Genomic DNA, 21766 nt, shown 5'->3' with positions numbered 1-21766 from the left:
AATTCTTTGGAGATTGCTCACCTACTATCTCTGTAGCTACTTCCTTTAAAATTCCAGGATACAACCCATCAGGTCCAGGGGACTTATCAGCTTTTAGCTCCATTTGTTTCGCTTGTGCTTTTTTTTTCTGGTAAAACAGAGTACCCCTCTCCTTTCCTTGTTTTGTCCTGTTTAGAAATTGCATTTGCTAGCCCTGCCAGACATTGGTGCTTTCTGATGAAATTTTGGGAGCGGTTTTGGATTTGGTTTGTGTTTTTTCGCAGTTTTCAGTATGGGAAACAATGCCTATGGACAGTGTGGGAGAAGCATCGTGGACAATGAGATTTATAGGTAAGCTACCTTTTGGTCCTTAATCAGATCTAAAATGAAACTTGACTGGGTAAGGGTCAGCAGTCGGCTGAACTTTAATTAAATAGCAACAAATAGTGATAAACAGAAAATCTCTCAGAGGAGAGTGTAAGCGAAGAGGTCCCTTTGAATGATAACAGTCCATCATAGATACTCTGGGCAGTGCTAGGATTTAAGTGGTACAGTTAAAAAGACAAATCCAAAGTTAGGCTTTTTGGAAAGTAAGGGGGGACCTCATGCATATCTTGGGATTTTGTTAAGGTGAACAGTGTGTCTACAGCTTGGCAAGATAGGAAATGTAAATTAGGATTTAATAGGTAGGTTAGAAACACTTTTTATGTAGAGGATGGTCAGAATTGTGATTTTTTTTTTTCAGCGTGATATGTTTGTGTCTGTAAGTCCCTAAAGGAAATGAAATTGATTGCTAAAGGACATGGAAAATGAACAAGAGGCTGAGAGTAAGATATTAAGGTGTACAGGGAATGAATTAGAGATTCAGAGTTGCATTTGACTGGCTGGGACATTAAAGTGATTGGGGATTCAATTTGGCAGGAAAGCCTGACCAATAATGGAGGAGTGAGGTTGCTTGTGGAAGTTGTAGAGTTCGTCAGTATGAATGGGAGCAGTGAGTGCTGAGGGAATAGTGGTGGGAGTAGGCCAGTATGTGAGTGCTTTTGGAACAGGGAAATGGAGGGTTATCCGTGAGAACAAAATGGATGTGTTGTGTTTCTGGGAGCTGGTTGAAGAATGTCTTTAGGAGATAAATTTGGAGATTGGAGAAATGATCTGTCATGTCTGGTTCTGAATGTTCTATTTTCTACCACCAGTAATCTTCCAGTCAGTAGTTCCAACTCTGGCCACAGCTCCAACATTCAAGGAACCAATTACTTTTTCTAAATTCTGGAGTTCCCTGCATCAGCCACGAAACATAAGACAAACATGTGCATGATTTGTGCCTGCAGCCCTACTGTTAATACTTTATTTTGATGTTGATGATCGATGAGAGTGGCCCTCTCATCCTTTCTGCAGAAAACATTCTTCAGCTATACTGCGTACTGCACAATTGTATTAAAATAATCTGTGAAAGTGCATAAAGATGTGACTTATTGATTGATGATGCAACTGGCAGAGACCTCAAGTGAGTGTGCAACGTGTTGCCCCATTCTGCCCCTGCATTTACCTATTCCAAGGGGTCTTGCTATCTCTTAGTCAGGACCTTTTGCCCTGTGTTATGGCGGCACAGCTTGGTCTAAAGTGCAGATCAGTCTTTGACTGTACTTGTGTTGTGACTCTAGTTTACTTACCATGATATTTGTTATTTTTCCAGTGGCAGCCAAATTATTCACCGAATTGAAGATTTAGATGACAAAATTGTTGAGGTAAGGTCTAAATTTGTTAGAAAGTCCCAAGTGATTGTGAAAGATCACAAGAAGAATACTTTGAAACAGTCAATGGTTCTTTTTATTCAGTGACTAATTCGTGCAATTGCGTTCATAATTCCATCTCCTGCTTGACTCGGTGCACTGTTACAAGACTTCGCTTCTGAATGGCAAGTGGAGTGAGGATTCAGGATACGCATTCAAATTAAATACACTGCAGTTTGTTCAGTTGTGCAGCACTAGCAGCTCCTTTTCAGTGGCAATTTGTTAATTCTGATAATTACTCCCAGGACTTGGTTCACGCTCTTCTCAGTACCGTATGAGTCAGTCTGGAGTAAAGGGTCTCGTCCATTTCTCTAATTAAATTGGAGACTTTGTTGCATCTCTATATCTTCTCCCCATCCCTGCTGCAATTTATTCCCATGCACAGCTTCTTCAGACAGCTCATAAAATATTTATAAAGCTATAATTTAATGGAGTTTGAGCCACTTATTATCTTTCTTTTTCTTGTTACAACTGAGATTGGAGGAGTGCACTCATTTCTTTCTACTCCCAGTTCTCCACTGGCCAAAACAAATTTTAAATTTAATAAGGATAATATTAAAGTTGCCATAATCCAACTGGACTTTAGGGTTGCTCTCATTATAGAGAGACGACTGGTGGTGGTTTAACTTGAGGATCACCGCAGTTTTGGTGGGAATTGAACACACATTAAAACTAAGCCAATTAAATAGGTTTTAGACTGTATCCGGTTTCGTATTAGACAATTCAGCCTGGCTTAACAAAGAGTAACTAGTTTGTTACAAATCAGACTTAACAAACATACTAAGATTATTGACATTCAGGTTTAGACTGTTCATAGGAGAGTTATATTCTAACAATCCAAACTTAACATAAGGCAAATATGGTAACAGATGGTCAAGTGTCAACAGACCACATCAAATAGTAAATGTAATTAAACAAATCTCCCAAATTTCTCAGCATCCTTCCACTCACCTCCCGTCAGATTGTGGGTCACTATACCTCATTTAAGAAAAGAAAACAAAGAATTGCAGACGCTGGAAATCTGAAACAGAGCACGACTGGCAGCATTTGTTGGCAGAAAGCAGAGTTAATATTTTGGATCCAGTGACTCTATAGAACTGAGTTTTTCCAGAAATTTCTGTTTTTGTTTCAAATCTCATGAAAGTTTCACGAGATTATGATTTTTCATTTTTCATGAACTGACCTTGAAACTTGATCAAAAGCCACTTCATCATGAATTGTCTTAATGAGTGCTCTCACACTCTGGTTGTGTACTGTCCTTTCTGGAGACTACACTGCCTGGTTTCTGGAAACTGCAATTCAGCACTTACAGCCACAACAGCTTTTCACAAATACTGAGCTTAACCAAGCCAGTACTATGCCAAACACTAACCTAACTCAGTTGTACCAAGCACAGCTCTCTGGATTTCTTGGAGCCCTCATTACATGGAGATAATGAACTGCTGTAGGACTTCCCTGAGCCCCAACTATAGTTCAGTTGCCTTTAGCACAACTAAAAGCAGCCTTGCTGAACATGGAGTCATCTCTCTCTCTCATGTACTGACTTTGTCTTGCTGCCCGTCACCTTTTAAGTCTTTTTCTTATTGATTCATGGGATGTAGGTATTGCTGACTGAGGCAGCATTTATTGCCCATTCCTAGTTGCTCTTATGAACTGTGTCTTGAACCACTCATATACATTTGATGTAGGTGAAGCACAGTGCCATTAGAGAGGGGGTTCCAGGATTTTCATCCTGCAACAGTAAAGGAACAGTGATATATTTCCATGTTAGGATGCTGACTGGCTTTGAGAGGGACATGCAGTTAGTGGTGTTCCCATGTACCTGCTGCCCTTGTCCTTCTCAATGGCAGTGATGTTGGAAAGTGCTGTCGGAGGTGCCTTGAAGAATTTCTGCAGTTCATCTTGTAGGTGGTACACACAGCTGCTTAAGAGTGTTGGTGGTGAAGGGAGTGTATGGTGCCACAGCCGTGAAACAGTCAAGAAAGTTACTTTGTCCAGATGGTGTCAAGGTTCTTGAGTGTTGTTGGAACTGCAGTCATCCCAGGCAAGCGAGGAGTATTCTATCACACTCCTGACTTGTGACCTGCAGATGGTAGTCAGGCCTTGAGTCAGGAGTTACTTTCTGCAGGAATACTAACCTGTAATCTGTTCTTGTAACCACAATATTTATATGGCTTGTCAGGTTCAGTTTCTGATCAATTGTAACTGTCAGAACGTTGATAGTGGGGGAATCAGTGATGGTAATGCCACTGAATGTCAAACGGCAATGGTTATATTCTCTCTTGTTGGAAGTAGTTATTGCAGGACATTGTGTGGCATGAACTTTGCTTGCCAATTGTCAGTCCAAACCAGGTCTTGCTGTATTTCAGTGTGGACAACTTCAGGAATCGCAAATGGTGCTGGTCATTGATGAAGCAGCTGGAAATGGTTGGGCCTAGGATATAGCCCTGAGGAACTCTACGGAGATGTCCTGCAGCTGAGATGACTGATCTCCAACAACAACAACCATCTTCCTACGTGCCAAGTATACTCATGTCCGTGGAGAGATTTCACACGTATCCTGTTGACTTGAGTTTTACCAGGGCTCCTTAATACCATACTTAGTCAAATGTGACCTTGTCGTCAAAGGCTGTCAGCTCACCTCTGGAATTCAGCCCTTTTGTTTCCATGTTTGAACCAAAGCTGTAATGAGGAGAGGAGCTGAATGGCCCTGGCAGAACTCAAAATGAACGTCGCTGAGCGTGGTATTATGAGTAGGTGCTACTTGCTGACACCTTCCATTACTTTACTGATGATCAAGAGTAGACTGATGGGGTGGTAACTGGCCGGGTTGGATTGGTCCGGCTTTTAGTGTACAGGATGTACCTGGGCACTTTTCCACATTGTTTGCGTAGATGCCAGTGTTGTAGCTGTACTGGAACAGCTTGACCAGTGGCATAGCAAGATCTGGAGCACAAATTGTCAGTACTCTTACGGAAATGTTGTCTGGTCCTGTAGCATTTGAAGTATCTAGACCCTTCTGCTGTTTCTTGATATGAGCTGGAGTGAATTGAATTGGCTGAAAACTGGCAATTATCATCTTGGGGTCCTCTCAAGGATGCTGAGATCCACTGAAAGTTGTTGCCTTATCTTTTGCAATTATGTGCTAGGCTACCCCATTACTTAAGGTGGGATCTTTGAGGAGTCTTAAAACATTGGGATATGGCAGTGGGATAAATGGTTAATCAACAAAGTTGACAGTTATGTACCAGCAGTAACCCCATGTGGAGTTGATTGTGGACACTAAACCACAGGAAAAGTGCTCTCTCTAGAGAGCGCGACATTTTCCATTTTTCTGTGTGTCAATGATACAGGTTCACCAGAATGCTACCTGTATTATGATGACAGGTTGTATCATCTAGGTTTGTATTCCCTTGAATACAGCGAGTGAGGTAATATATTTACAGTGTGCAGAATGTCCAAAGGAATTGAATTTACAGACAGAAGGAAATTACTTTCTCTGGTAGAAGAGATTTACAACAATGGTATAACCTCAGAAAGAGAGCCTAGCTGTTCAAAGATGATTCCAAAAAGTACTTATTCACACATAAGCTAGTGAAACGAGCGAGCTATGAAGCTGTTACACTTGATGCCGACTGAAAGTATTGAAAGTTTGATTTTTTTTGATCGACAAGGAGCATTGAATTGTACAAATCAATCACCTTCTAATTTAAAGATGAAACAAGCTCAGGGCTGAATGGCATCCTGTTATTCCTAAATGATTGGTGTGTCAGAGAAATTGAGGTGAGGCAGCTCAGACCAGTAACAGTGAGGTGGGATGTCACTGGGCAGCTGAAGGCTAAAGGAAGCTGTAGTATTTAACTCAAAATATTAACATTAAAATCTCACTTTATCTATGCATAAACATCAGGCTGTGTATTCGTTTTGTTAACAAATGAACAAATTTGTTGGAGTTGGAATAAATCCCATGCAACATTCAATCACAAAAAGGGCAGTGCTTTAAGGATACGTGATGGATGATAGGTATTCAATAGGGATTCCTGATGCAGGGTTAAATTCTACTGACAACCATTAGAGGTTGGTTTTGCATGGTTGTCTTTACCACCTCGTAATTTATTTAGAAAATGATTAAAACTGGCAGACACTCGGATTTGATCTCCTGCTCATTTATCAAAGGTAATTTAAAGAAAAATAACACACATTGGGAGCAGTGGGAAACCTGAAGTGGCACTTTGATAGACAACTTTTACATACGAATGCTCATTCTAAATGCTTACAGTGCAAGTTTATACAGTGTAATTGTTACTCAAGAACTGTGAAAATAAGGAGCAAACATTTTAGTCAGCAAGTATCTTTTGTCATCCGTTTTCAATGAATTTATCTGACAATTAAAGCTGAGTTGTGAATGTCTGCAGTAAATTAAAAAGCGTATGGAAGTGTGACAGCTAAAGAAATGTTTTTGTTTGTAATCCTGGGTTCTCTGTAAGAAACCCATCACCCATTGAAGGTACAATCTTCAAACCCATGTTCTCTATCATTTGAGAAAATGAGGGTAGTGAACAAGGAAACACCAGTTCCTGTAAATTCCCCTATGAGCCACACATCATTATAACTTGGGAATAAATTGGCGGGAGGGTTCTGTTAGGTGGCTCTGTATCTCATTCTCAAGGGCACATAGGCTTAGGCACTAAATGGTTGACTTGAGGGTGATGCACTCATCTTGTGAATTAATTTTTAAAAATTAGAGAACTGAGCGCCTCTGATATGACCAATTACAAGATCTGGAGTAAGAAGCCAAAAAAATTTAAAATTAAAATGGAACTACAGGTAGAAGTAGCAAAGTTTTTAAAAAAAAACTTTAAATGTTTAAAAATTTTATTCTTTAGATATTGTTTGTTTGTATAATATAATGTAGTAATATGTATAGTGTAATACAGAAGTTCTGATGTGGTAGGATAAGCATTGTTTCTAGTTTGGAAGCTGTTCACACCATCAGCGTGCTGTTATTGATTTTCAGGTAACATGCGGACAGGATCACAGTCTCTTCAGAACAGAGAAGGGCGAGATCTATTCCTGTGGCTGGGGAGCCGACGGACAAACAGGTAAAGGGTCTGATAACGGTTTCTTCAGTTCTACAGCAACTTTTCCTTCTAGGATTCAGCTTAGAAGCTTGTGATAGTTTTGTAGAATTAATTATTTATTAACTTGTGGACAGATTTCTGGTGGCAGAACAAGTTGATGAGGCTGCTTCAAAGCAGAAGGGATTCTAGGCTTTAACAACAGAGGAATAAAATGCAAAAACAGTGACGTTACGGTGATTCTTTATAAAACATTGGTTAGGCTCTAATTTTGTCCAAATCTAGGCAGCATACATTAGGAAGGATGTCAGGATCCTCAAGAGTGTGGAAGAGTTTTATTAGAACAATATTCTTGATTTCAGGATGTTTATCCTTGTTTCTAAATCTTTCTACGACCTTAGCCCTCCCTATATCTGCAGTCTCTCTTAACCCCGCAAGCCCTGAGGTCTCTACGCTCCTCTGATTCTCACCTTTTGAGTATTTTAAGAGCTGCACCATTGACGATTGGGCCATCAAGTAGGTCCCAAGCTCTGAAATTCCCTCCCTATATTTGTTTCTCACCTCTACCTCACTTTGCCTCTTTACCACACTCCTTCAAACCATCTGTTTCTTCATGCTTTTGATCCTCTGTCCCAGTATCTTCTTATGTGACTTGTAGGTTTTATTATGCAGACAATGTAATATGTAGTATATTTAAAACATATTGTATCGGAGAGAGGGATGTAGTTATGTGAAAAATTTGGAGAAGCTGGGATTGATCTCTTTGGAGTAGTTTAATTGAGATATCCAAAATCACAAATGGTTTGGTTAAAGTAGGTAAGGAGGAACTATTTCCACCTAGTAGCAGAGAACTCAGAATTAAGACAATTGATAAGAGAGGAAGAGATGAAGTGAGGAAGATTGCTTTCACACAATGAGTTGAGATCTGGAATGTACCGTCTGAAAGGATGTGAAAGGAAGATTGACTGGCTACTTGATACAGCAGAATATCCTGTGACCTGATTAACACAAATTGGGCAGGATGAGAAAAAGCCATTTCAGACCAGTGAGTTAGCTCCACACCCCAAACAATATGCAGTTCACCACCTTCACAGATCATCAGAGGGATTACTGTTTAGAATTCCAGATATTTTCAGCAGCAGTCAGCTCTGGGGCAATCTTCCCATCTGTCTGCAGCACTTCGAGTTTGTAGAAGTGAGACTTTGAAGCCTGCTCCACCATTTAATATGATTATGGCTTTTCTGACCTTGGAATCAACTCCATGTTTTTGACTGTTCTCAATAATCCTCCATTCCTGTACAGTTCAAATATCTATCCACCTCTACCTTTTTAATAAATGCAATGACCCAGAGTTCCACAAATTCAAGATCCTCTGAAAGATGAAATTCCTTCTTATTGCTGCTTCAATGAGCAAACTCTTTCTTCTGAAACTGTGACCCTGGTTCTAGATTCTCCCATGAGGAGAACTATCCCTCAACACAAATCCTACCAATCCCACTCAGAGAGTCATAGAGATGTACTCTACGGAAACAGACCTTCGGTCCAACTCATCCATGCCAACCAGATATTCTAAATTAATCTAGTCCCATTAGCTAGCATTTGGCCCATATCCCTCTAAAACCTTCCTATTCATATAGTCACCAAGATGCCTTTTAAATGTTGTAATTGCACCAGCTGCCTCCTCCTCCTCTGACAGCTCATTCCATACACGCACCAACCTCTGTGTGAAAAGTTGCCCCTTAGGTCTCTTTTCAATCTTTTCCCTCTCACCTTAAACCCATGCCCTCTAGTTTTGGACTCCCACACCCTAGGGAAAACACCTTGACTATTCAACCTATCCATGCTCATCATGATATTTATAAATTTCTATAAAGTCACCTCTCAGCCTCTGACTCTCCAGGGAAAATAGCCCCAGCCCATTCAGCCTCTCCCTATAGCTCAAACCTTCCAACCCTGGCAAACCCTTGTAAATCTTTTCAGAGCCCTTTCAAATTTCAGAATCATACGCCAGGATCACCTCTCATTCTTCTAAATATCAGTATTAATCTAACCTTAGGAGTGGTACAGTCATTCACTGGTTAGCATTGCTGCCTCACAGTGCTAGGGACCTGGGTTCGATTCCACCCTTGGGCAATGTGTAAAGTTTGCACATTCTCCCTCTGTTTGCATGGGTTTCCTCTCGATGCTCTGGTTTCCTCCCACAGTCCAAAGAAGTGCAGGTTAGGTAGATTGGCCATGCTAATTTACCCATAGTGTCCGGCATGTGCAGTCTGGGTGGATTAGCCTTGGAGATGCAGGTTTACAGGGATAGGGTAGGGGGTGGTATTGGGTGGGATGCTGCTCAGAGGATTGATGTGGACTCATTGTGCCAAATGATCTACTTCCTTACTGTCCAAACTGCTCAAACCGTTTCCTCACAACAAAACCCTTTCATCCCAGGAAATGACATAACTGAAACCCCTACGATGTGCCTCCAATGCGAGTAAATCCCTCCTTAAATGAGAGGCTTGAAAAGACTGTACTCAGATCTCTAGTTGTGGTCTTGCAAACACTCTCTATAGTCATTGATTCCAAAAGAAATGAGTGTTGCCCCAGTATGGATCACTGCAACATTGTACCAGTTACAATTTGCAAACGTGAATATGATCTATTTATCCCATCTCTGTTTACTGTTAGTTAGCCAATCCTCTATCCATGCTAATGTTGTTACCTCCAACCTCATGAGCTCTTCTCTTCTATTGGTAACCTTCTATGTGACATCTTATCAAATGCTTATCAATTCGGCTGTACAGAGAGCTTTAAGAAACAGCAACAAATAAGGCCAAAGGGGAAGAAAGGGTTAAAAAGGCAAAATTAATGGCTGTCCTCCTACATGTATGTAATATTTAGAACAAAATAAGTGAATGACTCAAACAGAGATTAACAGGTATGGTTTTTTAGCCATGGCAGAGATTGAACCTGTGAACTAAATATTCAGGGGTATTTGACCTTTTGAAAGGATGGGCAGAAAAGAGGGATGGTAACGTGCTGTTAGTAGGAGATTGAATTAGTCAATTAGCAAGAAATTATCTAGGATCAGATGATAATTGAATCCATATAGGATCTGTAGGATAAATTATTAGGAGATAATGAAGTCATGCGAAAAAAGCAGTACATTAATCACGGGTAACCTCAGTTTTCATGTAGATTGGGAAATCAGTTTGGCACAGGTAGTCATGAGGAAGAATTCATAGAATGCCTTCTGGATTGTTTCCTAGAACCGTATGCTGTGGATCCAACAAGTGATTAGGCTGTTTTGGATCGGGTAATGTGTAAGAGCAGGTTTAATAAATGATTACAGAATAGAAGATCCACTAGGAACCAATGACCATAACATGGTAGAATTTCACATTGTGTTTGAGAGACTTTGTTTGGAAATAACTTGCCAAGCTTAAATGAGGGCAGAGTTTGCTGGAGTGGACTGGGAAAGGAGTTTAGCAGAAGACACAATTGATGAACAATGGTAGATGTTTCAAATAAAAGTTCATGACTCACAGCAAAGGTCCATCTCAGTGAGGAAGGGGGTTTCTAGGAAATGGATAAACCAACTGAGCAAGAATGTAGGATTTTAGGAACGGATAAATCAATTATGGTTAACCAAGAAAGTTAAGGGCAGAAACAGGAAAAAAAAGATACAGTTGGAAAAACTCGAACTGCTTCTAGAAGCGTCACTGGACTTGAAATGTTAGCACTGATTTCTCTCCACATTGCCAGACCTGCTGAGTTTCTCCAGGTGCCCATGTCCTGTGAATGAATAATAATTTTTAAAAAAGTATCCTGCCACCTTCATGGATGTGTGGACTAGCACCCCTAAATCCCTCTGTTCTTCTGAGCATGCTAATGTTCTGCAATTCATCAAGTACTCCCTTTTCTTGTTCTTTCTTCCAAAGTGCATCAATTCACACTGGTCCAGGTTAATTTCCGTCTGACTAATCAGTTTATGCCCTCCTGTAACCTAAGGACCTTCCTCCTCACTGCCAACCACCCAGGCAATCTTCGGGTCATCTCATCATCTGCCCACATAGAATCATACAGTACAGAAGATGTCCTTTGGCTGTACAGCCAAAAAATACGCTGCCACCTACACTAGACCTACTTTCCTATTCTAGGCTTTGAATGTTATGAGATTCCAATTACCTTTTAAAGGTTATGAGGTTTCCCACCTCAACTACCCTCCCTGATAGAAGTTGCAGGGTGGAAATGTCTAATACTAGAGGGCATGCATTTAAGCTGAGAGGGGTAAAGTTCAAAGGAAATGTAAGGGGTGGGTTTTTTTTAAACAGAGTGTTGGAACACGTTGCCAAGTGTGGTGTTGGAAGCAGATACGATAGGGGAATTTAAGGGGCATTTAGATAAGCACATGAATATGCAAGGAATGGAGGGATATGGACCAAGGGCAGGCAGAAGGGATTGGTTTAATTTGGCGTCATGTTTGGCACAACATAGTAGTCCGAAGGTCCTGTTCCTGTGCTGTACTGTTCTAAACAAAAACAATTCCAGACCCCCTTCTAGGTGAAAAATGTTTTCCACACAACCCCGTTAAAGCTCCTGCATTTCACTTTAGAATTATGCTCCCTTGTTATTGACCCTTTGACGAAGGGAAACAGCTGCTTTCTATCCACCCTGTTCATGTCCTTCATTATCTTATACGCCTCCATCAGGTACTACCTCAACTTACTCTAAAGAAAACTTCTTCAGGAAGGATGTTGGGCCTGGAGGGTTTGAGCAATAGGGAGAGGCTGAATAGTCTGGGGCTGTTTTCCCTGGAGCATCGGAGACTGAGGGGTCATCTTATACAGGTTTATAAAATCATGAGGGGCATGGATAGGGTAAATAGCTGGGGAAGTCCAAAAATAGGAAGTTTAATGTGGGAAGGGAAATATTTGAAAAGGACATAAGGGGCAACATTTTCACAGAGAGGGTGGTGGCTGTAAGTAACAAGCTGCCAGAGGAAGTGGTGAAGGTGGATACAATTACAAAATTTAAAGGCATCTGGGTATAAGGGTTTAGAGGGATATGGCCAAATGCTGGCAAATGGGACTAGTTCAGTTTGGGATGTCTGGTCAGCATGGGCGAGTTGGACTGAAGGGTCTGTTTCTGTGCTGTATGACTCTATAAAACAACTCAAGCTTATTCCACTTCTTCATAGCTGAAATGCTCCATCTTTGGCAACATCTGGTGAATCTCGTCTGCACCCCCTCCAGTGCAATCGCATTCTTCTTTTAGTGTGTGACCGGAACTGCACACAGTACTCCAGCTGTGGCCCAACCAAAGTTCCATACAGCTCCAACATAATGTTCCTGCTCTTAAAATATGTCATGACTGATAAAGGTAAGTGTCCCCTATGCCACCTTAACTACCCTATTAACCTGTACTGCCATTGTCAGAGACCTGTGGACAAGCACCCCAAAAACCCTCTGTTCTGCTGAGCTTCCTGGTGTCCTGCCATTTAATTGATACTCCCTTTACTTGTTATCTCTTCCGAAGTGCATCACCTCACGTTTATCAGGGTTACGTTTCATTTGCCACTGATCTGCCCACTTGCACATGCTGTTTAAAGCCTCCTGTAATGTAATACATTCCTCCACCCTTGTCTCCTTCCACTAAGCCTGTTTTAGATCCAAGTTGCCAATTTTCCCTCAATCCCTTCTTTATCAGTTTGTCATGCGGGAGCATGTCAAAGTATGCACACGCACGCGCGTACACGCACAACCCACCAGTTGCGCTCTCAGATGCCAGCTATTGGCTGAATCGTTTCCAGTGCTGTGATGTCTGTCCAACAAGTTAATTGGATGGATGCAAACCAGCAGCTCGTTGGGCTCAAAAGTTGGCCACTGAAATTGTATCAACTCTGATTTTAGTAGCTACCTACTCTTCACAAATGTTTTCCAGTTTTGTACAAGTCCATTTGCCAGTTTCTGCCTGGATTCAAACAATAAACCAGTCATCTGTCTTCAACTTATGACTTGTATTAACTTGAGTTATAGGGGTCTGACTTTTAATTATTGGGATCCACATCAAAATCTATTTCTGTGTGTTTGTGGTGATGTTTGTGACCACTGACCTACATCTTACTTTGGAATGATTGATAGTGAGGTTAAAAGGATGGGGTGATCACTTTTAGATACTAACTTTTGAACGGCTTTTGACAAAAAAGGTGTTTTACTGTCACATGGTTCACCCTATGAATCACATGAAGGGAAATATTCCTAACTAAAAGGGTAAGGGAGATTTGGACTTTGAGAGAATCAATGAATGATCCACGATGGAAAAGGTAGTTTCCCCAGCCAGTTCCTCCACATGAGTCGGTTTCTTAATCTGATAAGAATCCTTCATAGTAACTATCTCATTCTTTAACTTAGTCTTTGTATAAATGTTTTATAAATGATAGACTTCCCAAAAACATTGGGTTTGGCAGCACATTGACTCTGCCTCCTTCACCTTCTTCCCCCTTTTTCTTCAATGTGTTCTACTTGTTGGTCACACACAACCTGGTTAGCCCATTCCATATTACAGTCTGTAGCAGTAGACTGATTGGCCTGTAACTTCTGACCTCATCACTATTTGCTTTACTGAAGAACAGAATCACAAACTGACCAACTCCTATCTGAAAGATCATCTCTCCAGCTTCTTGGGTGGTAATCTGACAGTTCTGGAGAAATGTTCAGTAATTCCTTCAGCCGAATTCCTCTAAGTGATAACTTTTACAACATGTTCTCCGTTTGCAAATTTTGACACCTCTGCTCCAAAAGCTTTCGAATATTGTTACTATTTCTGAGCATACGCAAGTTCCTCTTCAACATTCTGCCTTGATGACCAGTATTTCTGTAGAAAGCTTGTTATTGCCTCTGCATAAAGAGTTAATTGTTTGTATTTGAAAACAAACAACACCTACTCTGTGATAGTAGGAACTGCAGATGCTGGAGAATCCGAGACAACAAGGTGCAGGGCTGGATGAACACAGCAGGCCAAGCAGCATCATAGGAGCAGAAAGGCTGACGTTTCGGGCCTAGACCTTTCATCAGGGAAGGGGGTTCTGAAATAAATAGGGAGAGAGTGGGAGGTGGATAGAAGATGGATAGAGGAGAGAATAGATGGGGAGGAAACAAACAGGTCGAAGAGGTGGGGATGGAGTCAGTAAAGGTGAGTGTAGGTGGGGAGTTAGGGAGGGGATAGGTCAGTCCAGGGAGGACGGACAGGTCAAGGGGGCGGGATGAGGTTAGTCAGTAGGAGATGGGGGTGCGGCTTGAGGTGGGAGGAGGGGATAGGTGGGAGGAAGAACAGGTTAGGGAGGCGGGGACGAGCTGGACTGGATTTGGGATGCGGTAGGGGGAGGGGAGATTTTGAAGCTTGTGAAATCCACATTGATACCATTGGGCTGCAGGGTTCCCAAGCGGAATATGAGTTGCTGTTCCTGCAACCTTCGGGTGGCATCGTTGTGGCACTGCAGGAGGCCCAGGATGGACATGTCGTCTGAGGAATGGGAGGGGGAGTTGAAATGGTTCGCGACTGGGAGGTGCAGTTGTTTATTGCAAACCGAGCATAGGTGTTCTGCAAAGCGGTCCCCGAGCCTCCGCTTGGTTTCCCCGATGTAGAGGAAGCCACAGCGGATGCAGTATACCACATTGGCAGATGTGCAGGTGAACATCTGCTTGATGTGGAAAGTCTTCTTGGGGCCTGGGATGGGGGTGAGGGAGGAGGTATGGGGGCAGGTGTAGCACTTCCTGCAGTTGCAGGGAAAAGTGCCGGGTGTGGTGGGGCTGGAGGGGAGTTGTCCCTCCGGAAAGCAGATAGGGGTGGGGAGGGAAAGATGTCTTTGGTGGTGGGGTCGTATTGCAGATGGCGGAAGTGTCGGAGGATGATGCGTTGGATCCGGAGGTTGGTGGGGTGGTACGTGAGGACGAGGGGGATTCTTTTTTGGTTCTTATTGCGTGGACGGGGTGTGAGGGATGAGTTGCGGGAGATGTGGGAGACACGGTTGAGGGCGTTCTCGACCTCTGAGGGGGGGGAAGTTACGGTCCTTGAAAAACAAGGACAACTGAGATGTACGGGAGTGGAATGCCTCATCCTGGGAGCAGATGCGGCGGAGGCGAAGGAATTGGGAATAGGGGATAGCATTTTTGCAGGAAGGTGGGTGGGAGGAGGAGTATTCTAGGTAGCTGTGGGAGTCGGTGGGCTTGAAATGAATATCGGTTTCTAGGTGGTTGCCCGATATGGAGACAGAGAGGTCCAGGAAGGGGAGAGAGGTATTAGAGATGGTCCAGGTAAACTTAAGGTTGGGGTGGAAGGTGTTGGTGAAGTGGATGAACTGTTCGAGGCGGCGCCGATACAGTCATCAATGTAACGGAGGAAGAGGTGGGGTTTAGGGCCGGTGTAGATACGGAAGAGGGATTGTTCCACATAACCTACAAAGACCTACTCTGTTACTTCTTTACTCAGGTCTTGGGGATTATGGTGTCACCTGTAAATTGACCAGGCTTGCAGGCGATATTGCTGGAGTCAATATTGTACAGACAGCAACATATGGAGACTTCTGTTTAGCCGTATCCAAAGATGGGGATCTGTTTGGCTGGGGCAACTCTGAGTATCTTCAGCTCTCTGCCGTTACTGAAGCCACACAGGTAAGTACGGGAGTCCGCTATCCAGAGAAAAACTTTGCGAAAGCATATACAGTGATGACTTAGCATCCTAACAGCAGCACAGAGTCATAGAGTCCTACAGCACAGAAACAGGCCCTTCAGTCCAAACGGGTCCATGCTGACCAAAACGTCCTTCCATGCTAACCCCTTTTCCCTGCACTTGGTCCATGTCCTTCTAAACCTTTCCTATCCATGTATTGGTCCAGATGCCTTTTAAATGTTGTTAATGTACCTGCCTCAACCGCTTCGCGTACCACCCTCTGTGTTTAAAAAAAAAATGTTGCCCCTCAGGTTGCCATGTATTCTTTCCCCTCTTACTTTAACCTGATGCACTCTAGTCTTTGATTCCCCAACCCTGGGAAAAAGACTGAGTGCATTCACCCTATTCATGCTTGTCATGATCTTGTACACTTCTATAAGATCCCCCCTCAGTCTCCTACGCTGTAAAGAAAAAGTCCTAGCTTGTCCAACCTCTCCCTGTAAATCAGTCCCTTGAGTCCTCGCAATATCCTTGTAAATTCCTTCTGCACGCTTTCCAGTTTAATAACATCCTTCCTATAGCAAGGTGACCAAAATTGAACACCATACTCTAAGTTCGGCCTCACCAATATCCTGTACAACTGCTACATAACTTCCCAACTTCTGTACTCAGTGCTTTAACTGATGAAGGCCAGTGTGCCAAAAGCCTTCATTTCCCTGTCTACCTGTGACTCCACTTTCAGAGAACCGTGCACCTGAACTCCAAGGTCCCTCTGTTCCACTACACTCCTTAAGGCCCTACCATTCACCATGAAACTCCTACATTGATTTGACTTTCCAAAATGCAACACTTAGCTATATTAAACTCCATTTGCATTTTCTCAGCTCACTCCCCCAGATGATTAAGATCCTGCTGCAATTTCTGATAACCTTCCTCACTATCCATGAAATCACCTATTTTAGTGTCATCCACAAACTTACTAAGTATGCCTTGTACATTCTCATCCAAATTATTGATATAGATAACAAACAGCAATGGCCCAGTACCGACCCATGAGGCACACCACTAGTCACAGGCCTCCAGTCCAACAAGCATCCTTCCACAGTTACTCTCAGCTTTCTACGTTCAAGCCAATTGTGTATCCAATTTGCCAGCTCTCCCTGGATTCCATACAATCTAACCTTCCAGAGCAGCCTACCATGTGGAACTTTAACAAAGGCCTTACTGAGATCCATGTAGACCACATCTACTGCCCTGACCTCATCAACCTTCCTGGTCACTTCATTAAAGAACTCTAACAAATTTGTGATGCATGATCTCCCACGCACGAAGCCATGCTAACAACAGCTAATCTAACCCTGTCTTTCTAAATGCATGTAAATCTTATCTCTCAGAATCTTCTGAAGTAACTTACCTACCAGAGATGTTAAGCATACTGGTCTATAACTCCCAGGTTTTTCTTTGCAGCCCTTGTTGAATAAAGGCACAGCACTTGCTACCCTCCTGTCTTCTGGGACCTCACCCATGGCTATCGATGATACAAAAATATCAGCCAGAGCCACCGCAATTTCTTCTGTAGCCTCTTGCAGGGTTCTTGGATATATCTGATCAGGACCAGGAGATTTATCCACCTTCATGCATTCTAATTCTTCCAGCACTGCCTCTACTGTGATATGGACTGTCCCCAAGATATCGCCACTAACTTCCCCAAGTTTTCATGTTTTTCTCCATGGTAAACACAGAGGAGCAATATTCATTGAGGACCTCGCCCATCTCCTGCAGTTCCGCACATTCTGGTCCACTTTGGTCCTTGAGGGGTCCTATTCTCTCTAGTTATTCTTTTTCCTTTAACGTATTTAAAGAATATCTTTGGATTCACCCTAATCTTCTCAGCCAAAGCTATCTCATACCCCCTTTTAACCCTGCTGATTTCATTGCTCAGTAAACTCCTGTATCCCCCTATACCACCAGGGAGTGGAGGTCTCTCTTCTCTTAATCTTTGCTCGAACACTCTGGGCTACCTGGTTTCAAAAGGAGAAATAATTCATTGGCACTCCGTAATAGATAAACAGGTGAACACGTGACTGGAACATGATGCAGGAGGGAGGTTTAGATTGGGAAATGGGGATCAGTTCTGGAGGTTATTGGACCTGTACATGCCTTTGGTTGAAGTTGAAACAGAGCTGGCACTTGGTTCTTTGTAGGGTGATTTGTTGGTGCTGTTGGGGAGGGTTTAAACTAACTCAACTGGATGTGGAAATTGGGTTGGGGTCAAAATCATTTTTCTTTCTAAGAGCTTTTCTCTAGATTTCTGGAGGGCTACCTTTTCATTCTGAACAATGGTAGGTGAGAAGCAGACATGTTATCTTCTATATTTGTGTTATCAAATTGGGTATTTGGACACCTAGGAGCAGCATTAGAAGAATTCATCAATATCCTCCATAATTGTCAATCCTCCATTAAATCCACAATACACAGGAAAGCTTATATTTATTGGACACCACAGTATTTACATTGGCTTAAGGTCACTGCCATAAGTTAGCAACAAAATGTTTTGTTCAATATCTGACGTGCACTTTGAGAAACACTTTAATTTTCAAAGAGCTCATTACCTGTGAATTCAGGAATTCCTGGCTCCCTTATTACTTTGTTGACAGGCTATCCTTGGCAGCAAGCCTCCCTCTCAGCTTTGCAGCAACTCGCTTTTTCCACTCCCCTTTCTCACCACCCCTTTCACCACCTCACCCTGTCGGCTCACTTCCCCCCACTACCTAAATAGAAATAGAAAACTATTGGGGAGGATTCGATATAAGAAGGAAAAAAGTGAAGTCTGCATCAGGATTACCCTGCATACGTTTGTTAGTGCATGGTCTGTGGTATTATAGAATAATGAGTTCCAGGTTCACAAAGCCACATGGCAAATTATGTTGTGAATGCAAAAATCTGGATCAGAAAAGGTTTTCTGGATATTAGCTGTTCAAGAAACAGGAAAGGAAGGGAAAGGGATACAATGGCTAGATTGACGAAGTAGAAATTGCAGAGCTAGAAAGAGAATGTTCCAAAGGGGTCAAGGGCAGAATCTATTTGGCTACAGCTAAGGAACAAAGAAGATGCCATTATTGCAGACTATATTTACAGTCTATAAAGGCCACCAACTACTAGGAAAGTTGTAGAGGAACATGTTTACATAGAAATAACAGAAATGTGCAAGAATTATCAACAAGTTATGATGGGCGACTTGAATTATTGCAAAGTAGACTTAGTAATAGAGTAAAGGGCAGAGGGAGGCAAGAGATCCTAGAATGTACTGAGTAGGATCTCTGCAGGAGTACAATGAGAAAGGTGGCACTGGCTGGACCTGGTTCACGGAATGAGATGGGCCAAGCAGATGAAGTGTCAATAGAGGAATATTTAGGGAACAGTAATCATGGTATCATAAGCTTGTGGGTTAAATATGGAAAAGGAGATGAAACAATCCAGAGCAAGGATAATTAACAGGGGGGCAATTCCATCTTCAATGGGGTAAGAATGAATCTTACCAAGGTAAATCCAAATCAAAGATTAGCAGGCAAAAAGTGTAATGGGATTGATGGAATGCCTTTAAAGAAGAGAGAGTTCAAGTACAGTTAAGTCACATTCCCATGAAGGGGAAAAGAAAGACAAACAAATCCAGAGCTTCCTAGGTGCTAGTAGAGTTAGAGAAGAACAAATGATCATATTACAGCTATGAGGTGAATGTAATACAGTGGAGAACCAAGCTGAATATGGAAAGTTCAAAGGGGGAATTGATATAGCAGATACAAGAAACAAAGAGAAAATATGAGACAGTTGACATAGAAGGGAATTCAAACTTTTGTATAACAATATATATATATTTTAAAAGGTGGTAAAAGGAGTGGGGCAGGTTAAGAATCAAAATAGGGATTTACACACACAGCCAGGGGACTTAACTGATGTATTAAAAGAATACTTTGTATCTGTTACTACCCTGGCCGCAGTGAAAGAGGAGGACATTCAGACAGTAGAAGGAATTGGAATTGATAAGGCGGTAACTGAGAAATGTGCAAAATCTCCCAACAAAGTGATTGTGACTTTCTTTCATTGCATGTTCTTGCAGGTGAATGTTCCAAAGCACCTTCCTTTTAAAGGAGTTGGAAAGATAAAGCAGGCAGCATGTGGTGGGACCCATGCTGCAATCCTTAACAGTGAGTCCTCATCCTTTTAACACAATGCTGTGTTCAGAATGTTTACTTTCCAGACCTCCTTAATTCCAACTGACAGTATTAGGTATCATTATGATTGTTTATCCATCTTTGAGTACATAGTGACCATTTATCCTGATGGTTATTAATTTCACTGTCCTAGGAGATGATTAGACATTGTAAGGACTACATAAATTTAATTTGGAAATAAGAAATGCAAAATGGTAGTTTGGATCAATTGTATTTTTTAACAACTGAAATCAAAATTACACCTCTGTAGTGATCACATATTGGGCAGTACGTAACTTTTTTGGATCAGTTGGATTTGGTATTTTTTGAGAGACTGACTGGTACCAAGTGTTTTTGGGTTGAAAGAAATCTGCTCAGCAAAAGCTCTTTAATTTCTTTAAGTTACAGTTTTCCACAGACCTGAGTGAACTCAGACTTCTAAAAACCTGAAAGCAAGCCCAATCTCTGTCTCTCTCTCTCTTTCTCCCCTTTTCCCCTCCCTCCCTCTGTGAGTGGAAGAATGCCAGCACCAAAACATCTGAAAAGAAGAATTTCTAACTCAACCAAAAATCTAGGTCCAACTAACCAGTTACTGCATTGAGGATCACCATGGTTGACAACACAGAGATATCATCACCAAAGATCAAAAAAAATGTGAGAAACTCACCTCATTCTATTCCTTTTTATTGGGACTCTTGACCCATAGGAATTCTTCCCTTTTGCCTGTGTTTTTCCACCCATAATATTTCAACAGAAATTTGTCTTGTGTATTGTATTTGTCAATGAATGTGTGTGTTTGAATTTAAATGGGATATAGTTTAAGTTTTGGGTAACAGTTAAGTTGCTGTAGTCCCAAAGGACCACAGGGCTGCATTCATAAGAGAGGGTTGACTGGTGGTGGTTTAGTTTGAAGGTCAGCACACCTCAGGCGGGACGAGAGAATGAGAAGGAGAGTCCTTCACGGTAACCTCAGCCAGTGCAGGAATTGACCCCACATTTTTGGTGGCACTCTGCATTGCAATCCAGCTGTCCAGCCAACAGGGTAAGGGAAAACCTAGTTAATAATGTGTGCTATTTGGTAACCATTACAGGAAACTTTTGACCATTAACCCTGTGGGCCATTTTGAGGTTCCAGCCTGAGCTACAGATCGTTCATTATATAGTGGGGTAGAGACATACATGGACGTGGTGAGGAGAAACGAAATACACATTGGCCAGAACCTGCCCCTAACCCAGTTCCTCCTGTTACAACCCCTAGATAGCCTTGTATTCAGAATCAAGGTTCCTATCCTGCTTGTGAAAAATATCTTGACAGTGTGATTTGTAATGAGACGGAATTAACTAATGGACTCATAGTAAAGGATCCTCTAGGTAAGTGTGAGCATAATGTGATAGAATTTTACATTCAGTTTGAGGGTAAGCATTGTAGATCTAATGCCTTACACTTGAATGAAGGAAGTTAAAAAGATATGAAACAGGGCCAATTAAAATGGGCTGGAAGACAGGTGAATAACTAAAGTGGGAGAGAAGCACTGCCATTAAGGAGATCCGTCATAACTCTCAATGATATATTCCATTGAAAAAAATGGTGGAGAGGAGCGCACTTCAGTTAATTAAATATGGTAAAAAATTGAAAGAAATGTTACAAAGATGAGGCAGTCGGACGAATGGGAAATTTTTAGAAGGTAGTGGTTGCCAGTGTTTATCCAGGATCGGTCATGGGGCATTTGGATAATGGGTGGGATCAGAGCAAGGTTGTGAGAAATCTAGACAAGGGGTGATTGAATGGGGGTGTGGACTGCAATGGAAGGAGCTTCCCTCTCACACCCCCCCACCCAAAAATCTTGCCACGGTCCCTATCTCCTGCCCTTCTCTCTCCCAATCTCTTCTAAAGTAATGAAGGCTAAGGAGTGATTTTAAGAAGGGGGCTGTTAAATGCACACGGTTAGTACATTTCACACGTGTAGTTGAGAGAAGGCACACCCAGAGAGAGAGCTATTGGAAATTTAATCCACCATGCAAGTTCATTGCACGGTAAGAGGTGCTT

At 42.1% G+C, this 21766-nt stretch overlaps 1 protein-coding gene across 2 annotated transcripts in view; it reads left to right on the top strand.

The window, feature by feature from the left end:
* The window catches only part of rcc1l (RCC1 like), a 29732-nt gene extending 9358 nt beyond the window's left edge, over window positions 1-20374 (top strand). The window contains exons 4-9 of one of the 2 annotated variants that reach the window (XM_048612306.1): window positions 264-330; window positions 1676-1727; window positions 6790-6874; window positions 15329-15510; window positions 19626-19713; window positions 20233-20374. In XM_048612306.1, coding sequence (XP_048468263.1) covers window positions 264-330; window positions 1676-1727; window positions 6790-6874; window positions 15329-15510; window positions 19626-19713; window positions 20233-20261 — 503 coding nt within the window. In that variant the 3' untranslated portion in view covers window positions 20262-20374. Of the gene's footprint in view, window positions 1-263; window positions 331-1675; window positions 1728-6789; window positions 6875-15328; window positions 15511-19625; window positions 19714-20121 lie in introns of both variants that reach the window. The other variant, XM_048612307.1, reaches the window with a different exon arrangement.
* The last annotated feature ends 1392 nt before the right edge of the window (window positions 20375-21766 follow it).

The sequence above is a fragment of the Rhincodon typus genome, chromosome 26 (assembly GCF_021869965.1).
Source record: "Rhincodon typus isolate 14 chromosome 26, sRhiTyp1.1, whole genome shotgun sequence".
Classification (NCBI taxonomy): domain Eukaryota; kingdom Metazoa; phylum Chordata; class Chondrichthyes; order Orectolobiformes; family Rhincodontidae; genus Rhincodon; species Rhincodon typus.
This window is presented reverse-complemented; position numbering and strand designations above follow the sequence as displayed.